Source organism: Hyaena hyaena, unplaced genomic scaffold (genome assembly GCF_003009895.1).
Source record: "Hyaena hyaena isolate Hyena2069 unplaced genomic scaffold, ASM300989v1 scaffold_515, whole genome shotgun sequence".
In the NCBI taxonomy this organism is placed as follows: domain Eukaryota; kingdom Metazoa; phylum Chordata; class Mammalia; order Carnivora; family Hyaenidae; genus Hyaena; species Hyaena hyaena.
Genome location: NW_024081147.1, coordinates 791642 through 815413, shown reverse-complemented (window position 1 = coordinate 815413; position 23772 = coordinate 791642). Strand labels below are relative to the sequence as shown.

The 23772-nt window shown below is 40.9% G+C and overlaps 1 protein-coding gene across 5 annotated transcripts in view; it reads left to right on the top strand.

Moving 5' to 3' along the window:
* Positions 1–23772, top strand: part of PTPRM (protein tyrosine phosphatase receptor type M) — a 782304-nt gene that overhangs the window by 363801 nt on the left and 394731 nt on the right. For all 5 annotated transcript variants that reach the window (XM_039255239.1, XM_039255236.1, XM_039255237.1 and 2 more), the window contains exons 6-7: positions 5554–5728; positions 12126–12419. In XM_039255239.1, the coding sequence (XP_039111170.1) occupies positions 5554–5728; positions 12126–12419 (469 nt within the window). The remainder of the gene's footprint in view (positions 1–5553; positions 5729–12125; positions 12420–23772) is intronic.

The window sequence follows — 23772 nt, the reverse complement described above, 5'->3', positions numbered from 1 at the left end:
GTAAGTATTTTCTCCCATTTTCTATTGTTTTCATCTCTTAATAATATCCTTTGATGTACAAAAGTTTTTTTTTTTTTAAATTTTGATAGTCTAGTTTACTTTTTCTTTTGTTGCCTGTGACTTTGGCATTATGTTTAAGAAATCTCTTCTGAATCTAACATCATGAAGCTTTCCCCCTATGTTTTCTAATAAGATAATTATAATTTTAGATTTTAATTTTAGGTATTTGATATACTTAATTTTGTATGCAAGGAAAGATAACAGTCCAACTTTATTCTTTTTCCTTTTGGATACCCAGTTTTCCTAACACCAATTATTGAAAAAAACTATTGTTTCCCCTTTGAGTGGTCATGGCACCCTTGTTGAAAATCCACTGACTGTAAACATAAGGGTTTATTTCTAGGCTCTCTATTCCACCGGTCTTTATCTTTCCTTATGTCAGCGCCATGCTGTGCTTTTGTATAGCTTTGTACTAATTTTTGAAGTTGAGAAGTGTGAGTCTTTTAACTTAGTTATTTTGTTTTGTCTAGGGTGAGGACTTGCAAATAGAACTTTTGCTAGAACTTAAGACCTAAACCTGTCTTAAAGATTTGCTTATAGCTCTGACAGATCAGGATGCACGACTATGGTACATCTTTGAAAAGCCACAGGCTTTTTCATTATCCTGATGGTCACTGTATTAGGGTCCTGTTGCTTCTGTAACGAATTACCAAAGACATAATGGCTCTATTATCTTACAGTTCTGGAGGTCAGAAGTCCTAATATAAAATGATGGCAAGACTGGTTTCTCCTGGAGGGTGGGAAATCGGTTCCTTTTCTTTTGTAGCTTCATTTCTTGGCTCATGATCCCTTCCTCCATTTTCAAAGCCGATCACTCTAACGTCTGTTTCTGTGGTCACATTTCCTTCCTCTGCATTTGACTTTCCTACCTTCCTCCCTGTGATTGCATTGGGCCCATCTGGATAATCTAGTATAACAGCCCCATCTCCAGATTCTTATTTTAATCACATCTGCAAACTTCCTTTTGTGAGAGCATATTCACACATTCTGGGAACTAGGCAGTAGACCTTTTTTGGGGAGTATTAGTCTGCCTAGCATACTCATGAGGAATGGGCAGTGTTGGTGACTGAGGGACACACAGAATCTGTAAAATATCTTTATTTTCCATATTGGTCTCCCTTGTAAATAAAGACTGGTTTTCCAGTTTTAAGATCTGGCATATAATTCTGTTAATTTAGCAACCTCATATTTCTCTTCTACCTGTGGAACATTTTTTCCACTGGGGCTATGATTTTTCGAGTCAGCAGATATTTACTGAATTTTATTTCCTCTGCACCCATGTACACCAAATGAATGAAATCTGTTTCTTGACCTTGAGGACATTATATTCTGCTAGAAAAGAAGATGTTACTGAAGTATAATAACACACTGTTTGCAGATTTGATTTCCTAAATATCTTTAGAAACCTTCCTTCCTTTCTCTCCTCTCTCTTTTTATCATTTGTTACTGTGATTTCTAAAAAAAATTACCAATTTCATTTGACCTCAGTTAGGGTCCGACATCCTTTCCTCCAGTCTGTTACTGTACCCTTTGATGTGTTCATGTCACCCCTTTACCTGAGTCTAGATGGACTCAATCGTACTTCCTCTATTGTTCCATGCTCTCTTGGCTCTTGACTTTTGCAAAGCTCTTCTTACTCACTGGGCTCCTTTTCTCCTCCTTCCATTCCTGACAAACTCCTGTGCATATGCTAGCCTGGCCACTGGTAGTGCTTTCTAGATAGCTCACTTGACCTTCACACCCTTCTCCAGGGTGGTTCCCTGTTTTCTGAGTTTGCTGTATTATGCAGTTTATTGCTCTGTACTATAATCATTGCCTTGCTTGTCTGTTTTTCTAACCGGAATGAATGAATGAATGAATGAATGAATGAATAGAAAGTTGTTAAGGCTGTAGAGAAATTGGAGCCCTGTGTGTTGCTGGTGGACTGAAATGATGCGGTCACTGAAAAATAGTTTGGCCATATCTCAAAAAGTTAAACAAAATTATTGTATTACTCAGTATTTCTATTGCTAGATATATTCCACAAGAATTGAAAACAGGAACTCAGACACATGCTTATATGTCAATGTTCAAAGCAGCCTTATTCACAATAGACAGCAACCTCAGTGTCAGTTAGGTAAAGGACTCTTCTTTTAACTTCATGCTCCTCCTATATGATACATATCATATTATAAAAATCATAAAAGGTTTTTACTGAGGGTTGGTTGAATGAATACTGGTTTCATATACATCTGAACTATTTAGTACAAAATGACCTGCAGGTTTGAGCAAGAGAGATGATCTGGCGTGGATCCTAAGCTAAAATGATTAGTCCTTAACACGCGGTTTCCCCTTGCTATGTACTATTTCTTGTGAAGAAACTAAATCGCTAAGTTTCTGTGTGATTTCAGTATATGGGATTCAAAAAAGAAAGCCCAGTCCTGAGAATTCATGTATTAGAGCCTGTAGAGCTGTTAGTTTGAAGCTGTGTATTTTAAAGAATAAATTTGTGTCACAAAGACAACTAGGAGGTAAAACTCTTTTCAACATATGTATAAACCCAAAAAGGAGATTTTCCTAAACTTGAGTGCCCTCAGTGCAGCCTTTAATGAGTGATCATTAAGTACATACTTCAAAATTCTTTTAAATGAAACTTCTCTTGAAAGAGACTTGTATTCTAGTAGGAAAAGTGCTACAGAATTACTGTACAAGTATACTCTTGCAAGATTCATGCCACAAGTGAGGAAATAAATAAGAACATAGCCCTTTTTGATGCTGTTACTAATAAAACAAATATTTACCGATACGAAATCTGCTCTTTCTTTAGGGCTTAATTTTTTTCCCCAAAACTGGAGATTAGATTTTGTTTGGCTTGGGTTTTGGTTTGGAAAAAAGACAAACTGAATTTTATAGAGTTAGTAGATCTAAGGGTAATCCTAGCAGTAGGATGTGATTATTTGTGAGGAAGGATGAAAGACTGAGTGTGTAGAATATACAGAAGAATCCTCCTTCCATTGTATTAATTAACAATGCTAGATTGATTTTATTGTGTTTTGTTTTCCTAACATTTTGGTGCCCTCCATCAGACCAAATTTAGGGGGCTTAGTAAAAATCAGGATACATGTAAGACATGTAAGATATATATGGAACTTCATATTCTGATTTATAACTTTGGAAGCTATTAACAAAGCTGTTTTGACAGGTAATGCTAAAAGTGATGTTGGCGGAACCCATCTTCCCCACTCCTGATGTTTCCTTCCCTATGGCAGGAAGTATACTAGTGCAGCACTCTGATGCCTTTTCTCTGCCCAAGCAAGAGCTGCCTGTGAAGGAAGCTGTGAGCAGGCAAGCCCAGCCCCTTCTTTGGGAACTAACCCCCTGTAGGAGCCCTGTTCTTCCATCCTGTGCGTGTACAGCAGCACCCCACATACGGGAGGCCTTGTGGTTTTCTAAGGTGGCCTGTGGCTGGGTGAGTGAGTCTATTTAATTCTGTGCTTCAGTATCAGCAAGCCCATTGTTCTGCACATCAGCCATACTCTGCAATACCAGGTTCATTAGTAATAAAAGTGGTGTTTTGACAGCCTGTCCACCTTCCTCCTTGACCTCATCACTCCATTGGTCCAGAATTCGGATGGGGATGGGTGATGCCAGTCATGAAGCCAGTGTCCCTGTATATATCTTTGAATTCGCGCAACTGCCCTGCGAGTGTGTTGTATCATCTAGTTGCGGATGAGGGAAGGGAGGCTCTGGGAAGGTAAATCATTTTAGAGTTAGCTCGGGCACCCTGGTCAGTCTAACTCCCAAATTCATAGCCATTAGGGCATAGTGCTAAAGGAAAAAAAAAAAAAAACAAACATAGATAAAAGCCTTTAAAAACACTGTGTAATATAAATCACGGGGTAATACAGATGAGTTTTATTATGTGTTGCCTAGCATTTTCATACTCCTACATAAAAACACTTTAATATAGTCTGCAAGACCCTGAATGCATGGGGGCTTCCTTACCCCCCCCCCCCTTCCACGGGCTTCCTTAATCTCATCCAAAGCTTTCATTTCTTTCTAACCATCTCCAGCTTCCTGCATAGTTTGCTCTGACTAGAATGCTTTCTCTCTCTCCTTTGCCTGGTTAGCTCCTCCTTACTCTTCACATCTCAGCCCACTTCTTCAGAGTGGCCGCCCACAACCACCGTATCTAAAGATGGTGATTTCTGCCAGTCATCTGCTCTGTCTCTTACCCACCACTGGCTATCATTTGTGATTCTGTATTTAATCTGGCCTCCTGTACTTCCCATTAACTAAAGTGCCATGAGCATCACCAACCACTCTTCTGCAACTCACCACTGTGAGCCTAGTGTCTTCACACAGTTGAAGCACCTAGTTGGCACCCAGAATGAGTTCTGGGTAAACCAGTAGATTGAGTGCTTGGCACCATGCATTAGCTGTGCCCATTGTTTATTACTCAATTTTTGCAAGTAGCATATTTGAGATAGCCTCTTTCCTGGTCATTGTAACTATTATAGAACTGAAATATGTGGGTTGCCTGGGTGGCTCAGTCAGTTATACATCCCACTTCGGCTCAGGTCATGAGCTCACGGTTTGTGAGTTCAAGTCCCACATCGGGCTGTCAGCTGTTAGCACAGAACCTGCTTCGGGTCCTCTGTCTCTTTCTCTCTCTGCACCTTCCCAGCTTGTGCTCTCAATCACTCTGAAAAATAAATAAAAACATTAAAAAAAAAAAAAAGAACTGAAATACTGTAGCCTTCTTTGGAAGCATGAAACTTTAGGCAGCATAGAATGGATTCCCAAAGGTACATAAACTAAAGACATACTTAATGTGATGTAGATGGTGTAAGACAAAGCTGATACTGTAAGGGAATGTGTTTTCTGTGGTTTTGAGACTATGGGATAAGGGGAGAAGCTTCTCTTGTAGCATTCAGGTAATATTAAGCATGTACTTGGTTTCTGTACGTCCTGGAAGAACATAGTAAAGCTAAGAATAGTCCATCAGACCTGTTTAGTAAGCAATATGCTAATACCTAGTTATGTTTTTAATGTAATTCTTAACAAATTGTTTTATTTGTTTGTATGTAAAATGAGGTCAGCAATGGAGTGGTGTGTGAATTAATTTCATTTTCTAGCCAAGTGTAAAAACATGAGATAAAGTGTTATGAAAAGACCAAGTGGTGATCGCTTGGGAGTAAATGAAAGAATTTTTCTGTATGCATTTTTTTCTCCTCCTGGTGACTTCATTCAATATAATTAATATCTTGAAGGGGCAAACGTAAGACATCTCTGCACACTTCATTTTGCATCCCTTAATCTCGAAAGTGTCGATCATGGCAGAATTTCAGCTTCCTGGCCAGCTGTTCTCCTGGAGTTGGGGCCCATGAGTACTAAACAACTACACCAAGATCTTCATGGAAATAACATGGATAATATGCCATCAGGGGCTTTCGTGTTTCGATACAACAGCTGATATTGTTTCTTTTTGTCCTCCCTCCCCCATTCATACAGGGCATTGATGTACGGGATGCTCCTCTCAAGGAAATAAAGGTGACCAGTTCCCGGCGATTCATAGCTTCATTTAATGTTGTGAATACGACGAAACGAGACGCCGGAAAGTACCGCTGCATGATTCGCACCGAAGGAGGTGTTGGAATATCAAACTATGCAGAATTGGTAGTTAAAGGTATTTAACGTCTTTTTATAACCCTGAATAGTCCATTAAAATAGACATGTCAGATGGTTGTGAGTTCATTATTTGTTTAGAGCTCCAACTTCTCCTCTGTTTCCAAACAGTAGCTTGGTGACAGGTTACATTGATGGACTGCATTTTAAGTACACATTTTGCACGTGCGCAATATTTTTGAAAAATGCATTTTATTTGTGTTGGTTTAGTTGCACACAAAGCAGTGAATGTGCTCTTGGCAACTTCTTCTGCCGACTCTGTATACAGAGATTACAACCTATAAATTTTTTTTAAGGAGTGAAATTTTTTTTTACTGATAGAAAATCACTTAAAATGCAAATATTCACCAGCCAGGGTGTTTATGATAGCAGGGTGGTTAATAAAATGAAGCAATGCCGGTATAAAAATGCTCAGTCATATCACACAAGCCATATTGATAATACTGAGTTAACATTCATAATGGTGCACTTACGTTCCATTACTATATTTTACATGACTGAAAAATTGAGTCATTACATTCAGAAAAGGGCAGCGTGAGGGAGGATAAAAGGCGAAATAAGTTTCCTTTGCTGGCCTAATGCTTTTTTTGTGGGCTGAGGAGTTTATGGTATTAAAGCTGCTGGGGCTGTTCTTGGTCTCAGACAGAATAATTTGGAGTTTTAGATGTACAACAAGGCATTTTTAGATAATTTCTGGCTGGCCATTGCTGTTCTGTCCTAGGAGAACAGAATGTTGTCCGCTTTTGAATCTTTTCCCCTGCATTTGTTAAATACGAAACATAAAACTGATCTCTTTTGGATGGGTTATTTTATCAGCAAGGTTCTCTGTGCAAGCTGTTTTAAAAACTGCAGGGGTCAAAGGCCAGAACTAGCTATGCAGGCATGGGCCAGTGGCTTACCCTCTCTGTGCTTCTGTTTCCTCATGTATAAAACAGACATCAAAAATGTCACCTGTATCATATGGCGATTAGGAAGGTCAAGTGCAAAAAGCATATGAATGGTACTTCAAACAGGCACATACATAGTAAGCAGTCGGCACCTGTTAGGGCCTTGATGGGGAGGAAGAAGACAAGATGATTCTTACCCTCTGCTCCTGTATGTCAGTGATGCACATTTAGGGATGCTTGTCACTACCACCTTTCTGAATTTTAAAACATATAACTGTCTGCCAGCTATTCTTCCCTCCTCCCCCCCCACCCCCAGCAATATGAATGAAAATCTCTGGGGGTATATAGCCTCTGTCATAAAACCTGTAGGTGATTTTGTCTTATGCTTCTGTTGTGAAATACTACTGCCAATATTAGTCACTCCTGTCTTATGAGAGAAATGTTTATTGGTGAGCTCCCCCCTCCATAAGCAGTATTAATCCAGTGGTGACTAATTGCTGCACATTGAAATATCTACTCCACTAATATATTTTGCCATGTCAGATTCTTACAAATTTTGGTTGGTAGTGAAACTTTAGCTGATCTGGCTAGTATTTGAGTTTAGGTTTATTTTTATTTCTTTGTAGGTTTATTTATTTATTTAAATGTTTATTTATTTTTGGGAGAGAGAGAGAGAGAGAGAGACAGCACATGCATGAATAGGGGGAAGGGCCTAGGATTCAAAGCAGGCTCCAGACTCTACACTGACAACAGAGAGCCTGATGCGGGGCTCGAAATCACAAACCATGAGACTATGACCTGAGCCAAAGTCAGACGTTTACCTGACTGAGTCACCGAGGCGCCCCTGAGTTTAGGCTTAATAACTGTAAGAAAACAAATTCTTCACAGTAATGCACGTCCTGCTCTCCAGAAGGCTCTCTGAGAAGCGAGGAGTCCCAGTGTAGAAATGGACACCATTTACCAACACATCCTGTAAAGTGGCCGCCTCAGTGTTCCATGACTGAACTCTTTATTATCATTATTATTACTTAATGTTGATCTTGGCTCAGTTCCTTGTGATTGTGTTTTATTTTCTGACTGACAGTTGCTACATTGTTTCACTATGATCATCCATGTTCTTGAGGCATTTGGCTTCATCACCAGGAAAACCTCAATCTAGTAACCTCGCTAAAAATTGCCTCTGTGGAAAAGTTCGTTTGTTTAGTTGCATAAGTAAATAATAAATTTCTAGTCTTCCAGAGCACACATGACCACAAAGAATGAATGGGTTCTTAGTCACCTTGATGCAGCACATTTTCCTGAATTAGGACATGTCATGGCAGCTTCACTCATTGTGATAAAACTGTTCAGGCACCTCTTTCCATGTCTGCACACAGCCAAAGCCAGGGACAATTGGCTTGCAGTTTTGGCTCAAATCTGAAATTTGACTTTTGCTCCATTTATAATTTTTTTAATGTTTATTTTTCTATTTGGGGTGCCTGGGTGGCTCAGTCAGTAAAGCGTCCGACTTCGGCTCAGGTCTTGATCTCACGGTTTGTGAGTTCGAGCCCTGCATTGGGCTCTATGCTGACAGCTCAGAGCCTGGGGCCTTATTCAGATTCTGTGTCTCCCCCTCTCTCTGCCCTTCCCCTGCTCATGCTCTGTCTGTCTGTCAATAATAAATTAAAAGGTTAAAATTAAAAAAAATATATTTATTTTTCTGTTTTAAGAGAGAAAGAGAGAGAGAGAGAGAGCACATGAGTGGGATAGGGACAGAGAGAGAGGGAGAGAAAGAATCCCAAACAGGCTCTGCACTGTCAACACAGAGTCCAGTGTAGGGTTCGGTCCCATGAACCATGAGATCATGACTTATGCTGAAGTCAAGAGTCATCAAGAGTTGGACGCTTACCCGATTGAGCCACTTAGCTGCCCTTCCATTTATAATTTTATAGCCATATTTTTCATATATTTTATTTTTTAATGTGCTACCATGCTGAATTTTACTAGCATGTTATACTTAATAAAGTATTACCTTGAGATAATTACATTGAAATGATGCAATGACATTGTTAAGCCACCTGTATATAATTTAATTTTTTTATGTATATGTAATATTTGGAGTAGTGATTTCCTAAAAATGGAAAAAACTAAAGTCTATAAAGTTTGTAACTTCCTTCCTTTTAATTTCTTGTTTCTTTCTTTCTTTCTTTCTTTCTTTCTTTCTTTCTTTCTTTCTTTCTTTCTTTCTTTCTCTTTCTCTCTTTCTCTCTTTCTCTCTTTCTCTCTTTCTTTTTCTTTCTTTCTTTCCTTTCTTCTATTTTTTTTTTTTTTGAGTTTATAACTTTCTTGAGATCGTGCACTGATTTGGTGCCAACCCCCTAAATGAAATCCAAGTCATTTTTTAACTCTCTTTCCTATCTTATTTCATGCCTACCACTGCTTTTGAAATCTGGAACATAAAAAAAAATATTTTATAGAATCTCCACAATTCATACGTATGCATCTATACCAATATTATTTAATTATGTGGGGTATGTATTAGGGATTCACATATGCATATCTATTAGAAATACGTTTACATATCTGTATGTGCATAAATTCTTTCATTGTTGGCTTGGTTTGGAATTACAGTTGACCCTTGAACAGTGCAAGAGTTAGAGGATCCGACTCCTGCATAGTTGAAAATCCACATACAACTTTTGACTTTTCAGGAACTTAACCAATAGCCTGTTGTTGACTGGAAGCCTTACCCATAACATAAACAGTCAATTAATACATTTCGTTTATGTATTATATCCATATTCTTAAAATAAAGTAACCTAGAGAAAAAGAAAACATTATTAAGAAAATCATAAGGAAGAGAAAATACAGGTCTGTTAAAAAAAATCCTCATATAAGTGAGCTCATGCAGTTCAAACTGTGTTCTTCAAGGCTCAACTGTATTTTAGTCATAATTTTCACTGTCAATTGACCATATATTTTAAATCACTTTTTATCACTTAGTATAGAGTGAATTCCTTCCTTCCTTCTGTCCTCCCCCCCTCCCTCCCTTCCTTCCTTCCCTTTGGGAAAATGTATTCAAAATTTAAATAAATAACTGATTCTTCCAGCAAACCCAAAAGTATTTTGGAATGTCTATTATAATTGTTTCCAGGTTCTGGTTGAATCTTTCATTTGATTTCACATATTTGGTATTTTTCTTCATGCGGAATTAATAGAGACAATATTCCCAGGTCAAACAAGCACTTAAAGTCATATCTATTTTAGGACACCGGTAACAGTATTCTAAATGAACTGGTGTGCCACTAACCTTCGTGGCCTTGCCCCTAAGGTGTCTTTTGAATGACCGCTCAGCAACCCTTCCTTCCATTTGTAACTTCATAGTAATTAATTGCTCTTTTAGCCTGGCTACATAACTGCCTTCAGATATCCTATAAAAGTCCCATTTCATGTCTCGGTTCAAGGAATCGCCTAATGATATAAATTGATGTTAAATCATTATGAGTTGAGTAAGAACTGTTTAAAGAAATGAAGAGCTAGCACAAAGTTGTAGTTTGTGAACAGTAGGAACATAGTTTATTAAGCTGACATGAATTTTGGAGGCCTCCAAATACAATTCATCCCAAAGTGTCTACTTTGACTCAATGTCATGAGATTTCCCAGCTATTTTAGAAAGTCTGTATGCCTCATCACACCCTGTCCAACAAAGAGAACTGATGTTGCTGTTTATATTAGATTAGTCTAGGGATCTACCAGGTACCATCTTAAGGGCCAAGGTCAGATGGTCCTGGCTGCCCTGAGATCCCTTTCAGAAGGAAATAAGACCACGATCGATTGGCTGTGTCTGCTGTTGGACATGACAGAATTTGCATCATGCAAGCTAGCCGAAGCCAATAATGGAACATAGCAGGCTTTGTTTTTTGTGCATTCATGTGAGCTAAATGAGGAGTCACACACACACACACACATACACACGAGAGAGAGAGAGAGAGGCCCAAACCACCTGTGGAAACATTCTTAAAACAATAATTACTAGATCTTACATTTTTTCTTGGATGGAGATTTATTAAGATAGAAATACATTATTTTATCCATTATCTCCTTTCCCAGCATCATGTGTGGCACCACATCCTGACATTGGGCATATAGGATGCCTTCCTTCCATGCCTCGCAAGCCACTCAACCAGCACCTCACTAATATTCTGAGAATGCTATTTAAAAAAAAAAAAAAAAAAAGATTGTCTACTTCTCCCTTCTCGGACAATGATCTAGAAAGAGTCCATCTCAGATTTTAAAGAATGAATAAGGGTTTTTTTGGTTGTTTTTTTTTTTTTTTTTTTTCTTTAAAGATTATTAACTGTTGATTGCCTAGAATTTTACTCCATTGAGCGTGGCTTGCGCTTTGCTTTAAAACTTTTCTTTCTACTCTCTGCTTTAATCAGACTCATTACTGCAGGCTCCTTGAAGAGCAGCAATGGTGGGCTTTATTGCCCACACTTCTTCCTTCTCCTGTGGCTGAATGAGTCCATTGTGATGTTTTTTTGTGAAGCAAGTCATCCTGGAAACACATTCGTGCTGAGATAAACTATAATTTCTGCCATGTTTTAAATTGATGGCATCTTTGGAATATAAATATATGGAAACTGAATTTAACGATCTAGATAACTAGCACCTTTGATGATTTCAAAGATATTCTCAGTAAGAAAGTTGGCAGTAGATTGCCTCATGGATCTATTTACTACCACTGAGAGAGCTTTTAGCAAGTTACTTTTAGTGGCAAAAAAAATCCTTTGACACCTTTGTAGGTGTCTCAGAAAAATTAGTTGTGTCCTAAAACAACCTTGGGATATACCTACTTAAGCAATCGTAGGTTTTAAAGATGGTGTACTTCGCAAATTTGAACATTATGAAAAGCTTCACCAGTACACTTAAAAATAACTGTAATCAAACCATTCTTATCAGTTCATTCCGGAAACGTTCATGGCTTCCATATGTTAATAATTGATGCATGTTTAGCTATTTAAAATTTTTTATTTATTTTGAGAGAGAGAGAGAGAGAGCAAGTGGGGGAGGGACAGAAGACAGGGAGAGAGAGACTCCCAAGCAGGCTCCATGCTGTCAGCACAGAGCCCGACAGCATGCTGGAACTTACAAATGGTGAGATCATGATCTGAGCCGAAACCAAGAGTCGGATGCTTAAACAGCTGAGCCACCCAGACGCCCCACACATTTAGCTCTTTTAAAACTGCAGAGCAGGGGTGCCTGGGTGGCTCAGTTGGTTACGCGTCTGACTTCGCCTCAGGTCATGATCTCACAGTTCGTGGGTTCAAGCCCCCGCATCAGGCTCTGTGCTAACAGCCAGCTCAGAGCCTGGAGCCTCTCTTCGGATTCTGTGTCTCCCTCTCTCTCTGACCCTCCCCTGCTTGTGCTGTCTCTCTCTATCTCTCTCTCAAAAATAAATTTAAAAAAATTAAAAAAAAAACAACTGCTGAGCCAAGTGTCTCAAAGATGGCTCTGTGATTTGCCTTTCAGAACCACCTGTTCCCATCGCTCCCCCCCAGCTTGCCTCCGTGGGGGCAACCTACCTGTGGATCCAACTCAATGCCAACTCCATCAATGGGGACGGGCCCATTGTTGCCCGAGAGGTGGAATACTGCACGGCAAGTGGGAGCTGGAATGACCGGCAGCCGGTGGATTCCACGAGTTACAAGATTGGGCACCTGGACCCGGATACGGAGTATGAGATCAGCGTGCTGCTCACCAGACCGGGGGAGGGTGGCACTGGCTCTCCCGGGCCAGCTCTCCGGACAAGAACAAAGTGTGCCGGTGAGTACGGGAGCCCTGGGACTCGTGGTGACTGCCTTTCTGGGCGTTGACCTGCAGCGCTGTGTTTATCAGGTTCTTTCACCTGCTTCCCCAGCTCTGACAGCATCCTCCGCAGGAACAAATAATTCCTTTCGCCCGGGAACAGTAACCCAACAGGACTTTGGGACCTCAGGGCTTGGTATCTCCCAGCAGCCTCCACCTCCTTTTTTCTCCTTTTTTGCCTTTATTTTTTAGTTGTTTTTTTTTTTTTTTTTTTTTTAAATTTACACCTTCCTGCGAGTGTCATCTAATTCGTATAGGAATTCTCCCCTAAGGTCGGCAGAAACTGTCTGCTTTAATGATGTCTGCTCATAGGTCAGCTCCTTACCCCCGGTCCCCTTGTTTTATGTTTACAGTTAATGTGCTTTTAGCCTGGAGGGGCACCGCAAGAATAGATTTCATCTTGGTGATAGCTTTAAAACAATGTTTTTATTGATGGATATTTAATGGAGGGGCTGCTCGCCAATGACACAGGGCCCATTTGTAAAGTCAACAAGGGTGATTTGTGGGCTGCATGCAGTCTTCAAGTTGAGATTATAAAGTTCTAATTGACTGTGCTGGACCCGTTCTGCGGCTTAACTAAAGTGGGGTTGATGGAGGGAGAGATGTAGAGTCTTCTAAAAATCAAAACCTGAAGAAATCTCCTGGGCGAGGGTAGAGCGCTTTCTGTGTGGCTACTTTCTGCTAGGAAAGGTAGAGAGAAATAATATATTGGGATACTCAAGTGCTCTTTCCTCATTTAGATGAAGAATCCCTATGTTGAGCTGTGGGCGGAGGTGAGGAGATGCAATAAATTCTTATGGAATTAATTGAGTCTTCAGATAGCATTATTTAAGTAGACACAGCAGTAAGTTTCATTTCTTTTTTTAACTTTGGAAGGTACTCAGTCTGACCCTGGCTGGTAGGAGAAATGATTAAATCTGAACAGGTGCAGATGTTCTGGGTTTTTTTTTTTTTTTCTTTTCTTTATAACATGGAGTGGATGCTGTTTCCAAAGTTCAAGACTTATGGAAGAATTCTGTTTTTGTGTTGGTGTGTGTGTGTGTGTGTGTGTGTGTGTGTGTGTGTGTTTGATTAGATTAGAAAAGGGAACAGCTAGTTTTTTTCCCCCTGGGAATACCTGATGGGCCTGTTCTAGCCAACTCTGCGTCCCCCATTGGGAGCTCCAGGGTCCCTGGAGTAAACTGCAGTTCTGGGCTGGCCCTTCACACAGCCCCGGCTGAGGGCTCCAAGGAGAAAAGGAGTTTGAAAACCCCTTCTCTTCCTCATTTCTCCAACTGATGGCATCTCCTCTTTTTAGTTGAATAAAACTGCCCTTCTTTTTTGTTGTGAAACAGTTTCTTGCATTGTCTTATCTGTTGCAGGGCAGCCAGTAGCCGGGTATAGCACTGTCTGTATCATTTCGCAGTAGAGACACTGCTCTCAAATCTGTTACTGATTTGATAACTGCCTTGTGAAGTCTCTGGGGCAGATACTGTCATCCCCTTTTACGGGTGGGGAAAAGGAAGCCCACAAGATCCGCTCCCCTCCAAGCGTGCTCCGTGAGCAGTATGTTTAGTGCGATCTCACTTCGGTGTGATTTTAAGGAATCCTGTTTTGAGCCTGGCAATAGATAGTCTCCTCTGTCCAAAAAAAAAAAAAAAAAGGTTAGAATCCCATTGTCTAGACTGGAGAGAGCATACCATCTGTTCCATTCTCGTCTCTGACAACCCCGCCTACTTAATGTTTCCAGTCCTGTTCTTCCTTACAGAATTTTGTCTTTTCTCTTGGTTTTCTGCCTATTTCAGCTATTGACACAATCATTCTATACATTTCCCTTGAATATCTTGCTTGTATTTTTTTTGCTGATGCCTGATGAGCACGTATATAACTCTCAAAGAGATGGCATTGCCTTTTATAACACATTGCCAGTCCTTTTAAAGAAGTTAAAACTGGTTTTGAATTGATATCTGCACCCCAACACTCTGCCTTAAAAAGTTTTAAACCTCACTTAAGCAAGGAAGCCTAATGATAAAGCATGCTTTTTCATCTTGCTGTTCTCAACCTGAGGTTGACACTTCTCCGTCAGTGCCACATGCTGGCATTGAACGTGGTTGAAAGAGCGTCAGTTGGACAAGTCGGTCTCGGGAAATAGGAGGATGTTAGGTCAGAGAGTCAGAGCTAGAAATGAGACAGGGAGGCAAGATAGGTGGGTGAGGAGAGTGAAGTCCAATTTCCCCTTACCGTATGAAGAAATACAGGCTCACCCTTTCTTGACCTGCGGCTTTTGAGAAAATGGGAAGAAAAGGCTGGTGGCTGTGGCTCATAAGCAGTGGGGCATTGTGGAAGGCAGGGCTGAGTTACAAGGAAGGACACAGGTACTGCAGATTATAGACTGAAGAGTGTGGTATGGTCCCCGACTGTCAGTTGGGTTGTTTGCGAGCAGTTGAGGCTCACAAGGAGCAAGTCATGGAGCTTATAAGTGGAGTGGGGAGGAGGCTTGAAGTGTGCTGCCAAGTAGATGAAAAATGTCCTTGGCCAGGCTTGAACGTGAACATTGGATGAATCTAATAGGGTGATGTGTAGTAAGAATAATTGCACACTCATCCTGTATGGTTTAAATCCCTGCAGAATTAGAGTAATAAAATTTAGCAGCAGCCTATACATAAAAGAGATTGAGGATTTGGCTTAAATGCATATGAATTCATAATATGATCCATATCACTCTATAATGCTATTTCCTCAGCCCTATCCCCCACCAAAAACAAAACAAAACAAAACAGAACAAAAACAAAAACAACACAACCTGTTATAATCTTAGGTTGCATTAAAAAAGCCAAACATCCATGTTGAAGGAGGTGATAATCTTACTGTACCAGTGCTAGTTAGCCTCACTGTAATCATCCCACTTATCTCTGCTCCCTGCATTTTAAGCAAGAGTGCACAAAAGGGATTGTGTTCCAGGGATAGCTTCCAGGTTAGGAGAGTTTCTGGAACCTTCTCCCACCAACAAGGAATGATGGAAAGAATTTAGAAAGGTGATGGAGAAGAACAGAGGGCCTGTGCAGATTTGACAAGAAATAAATCGTGAGTGGTGAGTTTCCAATGGCTGATCCCTTCAAGCAGAACCTGACATTGTAGAAGGCGATTTCTGTATTCAGCAAAGGCTTGAACTGGTTGACCCTGCAGTTCCCTTCAGCATGAAGCTTCTGTGATTCATACGCTGTTCTTTTTCTAATGAGATGGTCCATCATATGTTCCTACCCCGAAAGTCTCTGACTTTCACTTTTATTTTATCCTTGTCCAGATAACTTGCTTCTCATGCTTATCAAGTCCTGCTCTGTAGACCAATGGAGGTCTGTGGTGACATTTACAAAAATTTAAGCTGAAAGGAGGGAGCGGGAAATACTGAGTTTTTAATACTGCTAAGTAGATTAAATTTGAAGAGATGACTCTTATCTTGAGGCACCGCACTGTGTTTTTGTGTTAAAATATCTTTCCTATGAAACGATAATGCTGGAGGGTACTCAAGACATGGTCAGCAGTTGAGATTGGGAGACTCTGGGTCCAGGCTGCCAGGGTGTGAGTCCTGGCTCTGCCCGGAGCTTTACACGTGACCAAGGGACAACTGGTTACTTTCGTGGACTTGCATTGCCTTATCTCTCAAATGGGGGTAATAATAAAAATATATATCTTGGGGGCACCTGGGTGGCTCAGTTGGTGAAGTGTCCAACTTCAGCTCGTGTCACGATCTCACAGTCCATCATTTCGAACCCCGCATCGGGCTCTGTGCTGACAGCTTCCTATTCTGTGTCTCCCTCTCCCTCTGCCCCTCCTCTGCTCATGCTCCGTCTCTCTATCTCTCTCAAAAAATAAGTAAACACTAAAAGTTTTTTTAAAAAATATATATCTTGTAGTATGGCCATGAAGCCTTCGGGAGCTAATGTGTATAGGGTATCTAGAATAGAACTTTATACACAGCAAGTGGTGAATAAAAGTCAACTGCCATTTAAAAAAAAAAAGTCTTTAAACATTTTCTTTTTTTTTTTTATGTTTTATTTATTTCTAGGAGAGAGAGAGAGAGAGAGCGAGTGAGCAGGGGAGGGTCAGAGAGAGAGGGAGTCACAGACTGAAACAGGCTCCAGGCTCTGAGCCGGCAGTCAGCACAGAGCCCGACACGGGACTCGAACCCACGAACCGCGAGATCATGACCTAAGCGAAAGTCGGACGCTCAACCGACTAAGCCACCCAGGCGCCCCTAAACATTTTCTATTTATTTCTACAATAATAAGATGTTAGCAGCCTGATTTTGTCACCCTAAATATTACTTACCTGGTAAACTGAAAATCTGAGGACCAGTTTTATACTGTGGGCTCATGGAATTCTCAGCAATGGTGTGCTGCACTCATAACAGACGTCATTTCTCTCATTTCTTCTATTAAATCTGTTTCTTTTGGACAAGCTTTCCATTTTCATTTCCATGCTGCACCAGTGAGACCTGTGCTGTCCAGTTTTGGTGACACCCATGAAAATGTATTTGACTTCTTGGATTAAAATGGCAAGATCAGTATTTATTGTCCTTCTCTGGGCAATGGAATGGATTTTCATGTATGGCCAGTAGACACAGTCTCATTCCCTGGCCAGATTTCTTTCAAGAATTGTATGATAGCACACTTCCAGAGCTCTTCTTTCTCATGTTTTTGAGAATTATTTTCACATCTCTGCACAGGCTCTCTGCATGTGACCTTGATCAAATCACTTAACTTCTCTGGTTCTGGCTCCTAATCTTTATATAAGGGCAATGACACCTGATCTGACTGTATCAGAGGTGTTTATGAAGATCAGGTTAGATATCATCCCCAGAGGTACTTTACAAATGATAAATATATTCTGCTTATACAGCATAGGGCATTTAAAAAAAAACTATTATGATAAGGAGCGAGTTTCAAGATTTATACCCATATCCACGTTATCTTCCAATTTTGCAGTTTAGCTGCAGTGGGTAACCTCGGAGAGCTGAAATTACTTCAGTATATCCAGTTAAACAAGATATAATTTAGTTTGTGTTTCCTACTATATCTTATATTCTTATAATTGTGTACATCTAGGTATCACAAGCCATTAAGTGGTAGCTCCTTGAAAAAGAGAAACGGGAGATGGTGTTAGATTGATTTTCTCAGTGGACTTTTTTAAGTGTTTTATTTTAGGATCCCGCTTTTTATGTACCCTAGTTATTGTTTAACTGTGGCTAAGTGACTTGCTGATAGCTGGCCCCAGGAGTTAAAGAAGGATGCTGTAAACTAATGAGCTAACAATTAAGATCGGTTAAGAGTGGGGGAAAAAACAAAAACAAGCTGAACTAAAATATGTTCTTTGGAATTAATGTAACTAAAATCTGGAAAAAAGAATGATTGCACTTTTAAAAAATGTATTCATGAAATATATATTGAACACCCATATTTACAGGGCTCTTGGGGTAGAGCAACTGGGTAAGGTCTACCCTGAGAGCTGATCTCTTTGGGGTATTTGAGGGAGGAAAAGTGCAATCAATAAATACATATACATGCATATATACTATCATAAATGCAATACAGAAAGAGGAGACAGAGAATGGAGGGAAGCAGGGGATCTTTTATTAAAGTATCTTTTATTTTTAATTGTGGGAAAATCACATTACATAAAATTTACCATTTTAACTATCTCTAAGTGCATGGTTCAGCAATGTTGAGCACGTTTAGTGTCTAGAACTGATGTGTTTTGCAAAACTGAAACTCTGTAGCCATACCAATCCCCCAACCCCCCTTTTCCAGGCCCTGCCAACTATCATTCTACTTCCTGCCTCTACGTGCCTCATATAAATGGAATCATGTAAAATTTGCCCTTTTGTTATTGGCTTATTCCATTAGCATTATGTCCTTAAGGTTCATTCATATTATAGCATGTGCGATTCGACCCTTTTAATTAATCTGATCATTGTATTGTGTATACTTAGTTTTTAAAGGATTCTTTGTAAGCTATTTTAAGACTTTATGCACTAACTTGGGCTTTCATTGAAATCTGTAATGCTCAATGTATTAATATTTTAATGTTTATTTTTTTGAGAGAGTGAGACAGCATGAGTGGGGGAGGGGCAGAGAGAAAGAGAGAGAGAGAGAGACACACACACACACACACAGTTCTGAAACAAGCTCCAGGCTCTGAGCTGTCAGCACAGAGCCCAACATAGGGCTTGAACCTACAAACCACAAGATCATGACCTGAGGTGCTCAATGTATTAAAGGAATCCTTCATCTTTATGACTCATGGAAATCTTGCCTACTAAAGCAAGCAGTACTGCTGTGCTTACGGAGAGTCAGAGTACAAATACGTACTTTAGAAGGGCTGTGTCAGAATGGTACAGCTCTTCTGTCAACCATTGATCTTCTGTTTGTCAAGAATAAAGAGTGATACAAGAAATTTCAGAATGTTTTCTATAATGTACCATTCTTTTAAACTAGTAAAGGTGGGTACGTTTTTATACTTTTTCGCACAGAGGGGTATATTTGTTCTATGTGTACTTCATTTGAACCTTTACATACTTGTAATAGAAACTTCAGGAGACCTGGGTGGCTCAGCCTATTGAGCTTCCTACTTCAGCTCAGGTCATGATGTCACAGTTTTGTGAGTTCAAGCCCTGCATTGGGCTCTTCGCTGTCAGTAGGGAGCCCACTTGGGGTCCTCCGTCTTCTTCCTTCTCTCTGCCCCTCCCCTACTTGCGCTCACTCTCTCTCGCTCTCTCAATAAATAAGTATTGAAAAAAAATTTTGGGGCGCCTGCGTGGCTCAGTCGGTTAAGCGTCCAACTTCAGCTCAGGTCATGATCTCAGGGTTCGTGGGTTCGAGCCCCACGTCGGGCTCTGTGCTGACAGCTAACTCAGAGCCTGGAGCCTGTTTCAGATTCTGTATCTCCCTCTCTCTCTGACCCTCCCCTGATCATGCTGTCTGTCTGTCTCTCTCTCCTTCAGAAACAAAACACTAAAAATAATAATAATAAAATAAAAACAAATGAAAAAAATTTCAAACAGATGTTACATTAAAATTGATTTTTGTTCTGCTCAGTTACTTTGATAACATGTAATTAAAGCCATCTTATCATCAGTGACACGAGACGTGGGCCATGTTTCCCATGTGCTTTTGGTCCCTGCCCCTTCAGATGCCCTATGGTCTGGGAGAGATGGAGTTTGTGCCCCATGCATTGTGGAGGGCTTTCATGTACCTTTTTTTTGTGTGTGTGACAGCAGGTGTACTGTTGCATGAAAACAAATATATTTGTGTATATTTGCTCTTGTGTCCTTGTCTTGAGCTTTGATGGACACACACATACGTGAGCGGGGGCTCAGAGGCCCTGACCACGGGAATGCTCTGCGGACCTCAGGGCTCGTGTTTCATGTTGTTTTCGGCACACACCTTGAGGACGTCTCTTAGTATACTTTATACAGTAGCCCCCTGTGCCCTACCTGCTCTCCTCTAAATCTCATGAAGTTTAGGTTAATACTGGTTTTGAAATGTCAATTCCCATGTTTGCTAAACGTGACACTGGAGAGAATGGTTTTATTTTTATCTGTTTTTTATTTTTAAGGTTATTTATTTTGAGAAAGTGAGAGCAGGGGAGGGTCAGAGAGAGTGGGAGAGAGAGAATCCCAAACAGGGTCCACACTATCAGCGCAGAGCCCATTGTGGGGCTTGAACTCATGAACCATGAGATGGCCTGAGCCAAAGTCAAGAGTCAGACTCTTAACCAGCTGAGCCACCCAGGTGCCCCACGACTGGTTTTAAATACACCTGAATGAGATTCACATATGGGAAAAGAGGCATGGTAGCTTCTCAGCAAGGGGGCCTTACATCATGCCCAGACTGTGTGATACTTGCATTCCACTGAAGGCCGGCATCTCTATGTCTGTTCATTAGGCTTAGTTCTACTTGTGGGAGAAAACGAATCCTTCTGGTAGCAGTGGGGCTGATCTGAAAGTATACCCTGCCAAGGGGCACATGGGTGGCTCAGTGGTTAAGCACTGACTCTTGATTTCAGCTCAGTCCTGATCTCACGGTTCACGAGTTCAAGCCCCACGTTGGGCTCGTGTGGACAGTGTGGAGCCTGCTTGGGATTCTCTCTCTCTGCCCCTCCCCTGCTTGTGCTCTCTCGGTCTCAATAATAAATAAATAAATAAATAAATAACCCCCTATCCAAACCTGATTTGTTTTCTTCCTCAATCAAGGATAGCCCGATTTGTCTTTTCCATATGAAACTGGCGCAAATATGAATTTGAATTTACACAGTTGACCCATGGGCCCTCATGAGCGAGCAGGTAGGAGCCTCTCTCACATCTAACAATGGCCACTATTTCATAGGAAATACAGGCCAGATACCTCCCTGAATGGAACATAATTTATTTTTAATTTAAGTTTATTTACCAGGAAAAAAAAAAGTAGTGTTCTAATTCTACATCTCCAACCCCTCTGCCAAACAGCATCATGTTTTTAAGGCATTTCCAGCACATTAAACCATTAAGAACCTTTCTAATTATAAACATTAAAAGGGCATAGGAACTATCTTCCCTACTAGACTCTAGATGTAAACACATTGCGTTGAGTAGCATCCTTGCATTTGGGCAGAGGACAGGCACATTGTGGCCATGCAGCACCTTTTTTTATTATAATATATTCAGCAGGTCTTTACACGTATTTATGCCAGAGGCTGTGTGATACCTCTACCTCAAATCCTGCTGCCTTTAAAGACTGGGCCAGCACTTTCCCTGATGTGAACCCAAGGGCATGGCGTCTCAGGGGAGGACGCATTGGACAGACCTGCTCAAGTGGTTCTGAAGGGGGTTTCGAAGGGGCTCCAAAAAAACCAAATGAAAGTGGTTGCTTTTAGAGTGATCCAGTGACCCCTGAAGTCCCTGACAGTTCTGTGGAAGGTGTCAAACAGGCACAGCCCCTTGGCTGTGAAGAATGAATGAGCATGTTAACGGGACATCTAGACATGACTTGGAAACTTTTGTAGGCAGCTTCCTTTGTATCTTTGAATAAACTGAGAAGATGGGGAAATTAAGAGAAGGCTCTAGTGATTCTCCGTCAGTGGCCTTTGGCCTCGCCCAGCTGTGTCTAATGGCCCATCTGACACTGAAGAAAAAGAAAAATCACAAAACCATTCCAGTTGCATTTTGTACATCTGTCAGTTAGGGGCTTTATCAAATTCCTTGTTCTCATGCTCTGATCCATCAGCCTCTGTCAGAGGGGTTTGCGGTCATGGAGAAATAGCTGCAGTGCCAGCAGTATCAGCCCCCAGTTGGGCACCAGCTATGTCGAGTGACCTCCTAAAGAATCCAGAATGCTTGAGACTGCCTGTGCTTCCCACATCAGTAGCTTCTGGGAAAGGAAAACGCCTACGAAATCTTCTTTGGACAATTTTAAAAGGCGCCCTGGGTCATCTAAATCTTTCCCCAAGTGTCTTATATATTAGCCAAAAAAAAGTACTAATAATGAAATTATTAATTTTTTTAAATTTTTATTTCTAGGAGAGAGAGAGACAGTGTGAGCAGGGAGGGTCAGAGAGAGAGGGAGATACAGACTCTGAAACAGGCTCTAGGCTCTGAGCTGGCAGTCAGCACAGAGCCCGATGCGGGGCTCGAACCCACGAACCCCGAGATCATGACCTAAGTGAAAGTCGGACACTTAACCAACTAAGCCACCCAGGCGCCCCTGAAATTATTAATTTTTATTAGAGCAAATGCCTTAGTTCCTTATCAAATTATGATGCAGCCGAGTTGTGTTTTATGGTCTCTGTGCAAGCATTTAAAATCTACTAAAAAAAATAAATAAATTTACTGGCCTTTCCATGCATGTTCAATACGTACTGCATGCTTAGGCTTTCTGTTAGCACCTAGGCTTTTTGATAGAACATGATTGAGCATTCTAAATTATAAAGGTTTGTAATTTTGTTACTGCCTTTGTGACTATTTTGGATAAACTCAGAGAAAAGAATGTCCATTGGTTAATTTCTTTCACTTAAAATTATTTAAGTTTATTTTTGAGAGTGAAAGAGAGACAGCATGAGCAGGAATGTGGCAGAGAGAGAGGGAGACACAGGATCCAAAGGTGATTCCAGGCTCTGAGCTGTCACCACAGAGGCCAGTGCAGGGCTTGAACTCATGAACGACGAGATCATGACTGAGCCAAAGTCGGATGCTTAACCAACTGAGCCACCTAGGTGCCTCTCTTTCACCTTAAAGTCTGACTTACTTGGGAGAGTGCCGGTTCTAATACTAATAGCTAAAAATAGCTCAACAAATTACTTATCCATTCGGGACTAACCTTCCGGAAAATTCTAGTCACTGGTACCTTCTTCATAGCCCTGACAGGAGAATGAAATGGGCTAATGCATGAAAAGTGGCTAGTGGAGTACTGTGGTCACGTGGCACACCCTGAATTTGAAGTAGGCTTGCTAGAGATTTCTGATGAGTTTTTAAATTCATAAACTTTTCACACCTGAGGATAGTACTGCCATGGCAAAACCTCCCAGTAGGAATGTTAAGCTGAGTAGGTTGGGTTTCATTTGACCCGCACACACATCAAGTTGTAATTTGCTTTAAGTAAAACAAAAAATGTACGTATGTCCTCAAGCTAATGTCAAAAAATGATTACACATTCACTGGAATCTGGGAGAACGTTGCATTTTGACTTTTTCAGGTGTTGTCAGGATAGAAAACAGCATATGGCCCCGAGTCACTGGCGGGTTGCCAAGAAAATAGGGTAACTTTGAACTTTACGTGTGAGACATCGTTATTCTCTGATAGTGGGTGTGTTGCAGTCAGTCATAACTTGGGGAATGTTTCTGACACTTCACCCCTTTGAAGAGGACTGTCCCAGACCTGGTCACCTCCAAGTTTGCCCAAAACACACAAAGCTTGACAACGACAGTTTGATTAGAGCAACAAGGCAGCCTGTGGAGTAGGAGTATCTCCTTTCTTTCCGTCTTTCCTTTTGCCCTTGAGCCACAGACCTCAGGAAGGTTGAGGACCCTTATTGAATGAGATCGGAGATGAGGGTTGTGATGCTCTGGATGGAAGGAATGCAGGTATACAGGTAAAATCTTCCCCAGTGAAGACTTTCTGACACAAGCTTACCTGTGTTCTGTGCCCCGACCCAAGAGCAGAATTAACTTCCCAGCTCCGCCGTGTGTTTGTGCCTGGGACCTCAGAGGTAGCATGTCCAAAACTGATGTCACGAGTTGGGAACTACAGTAGATGGATTTTTATCTTGGACCTCATACTCCTGTGTGCTTCTGCTCATTCCTT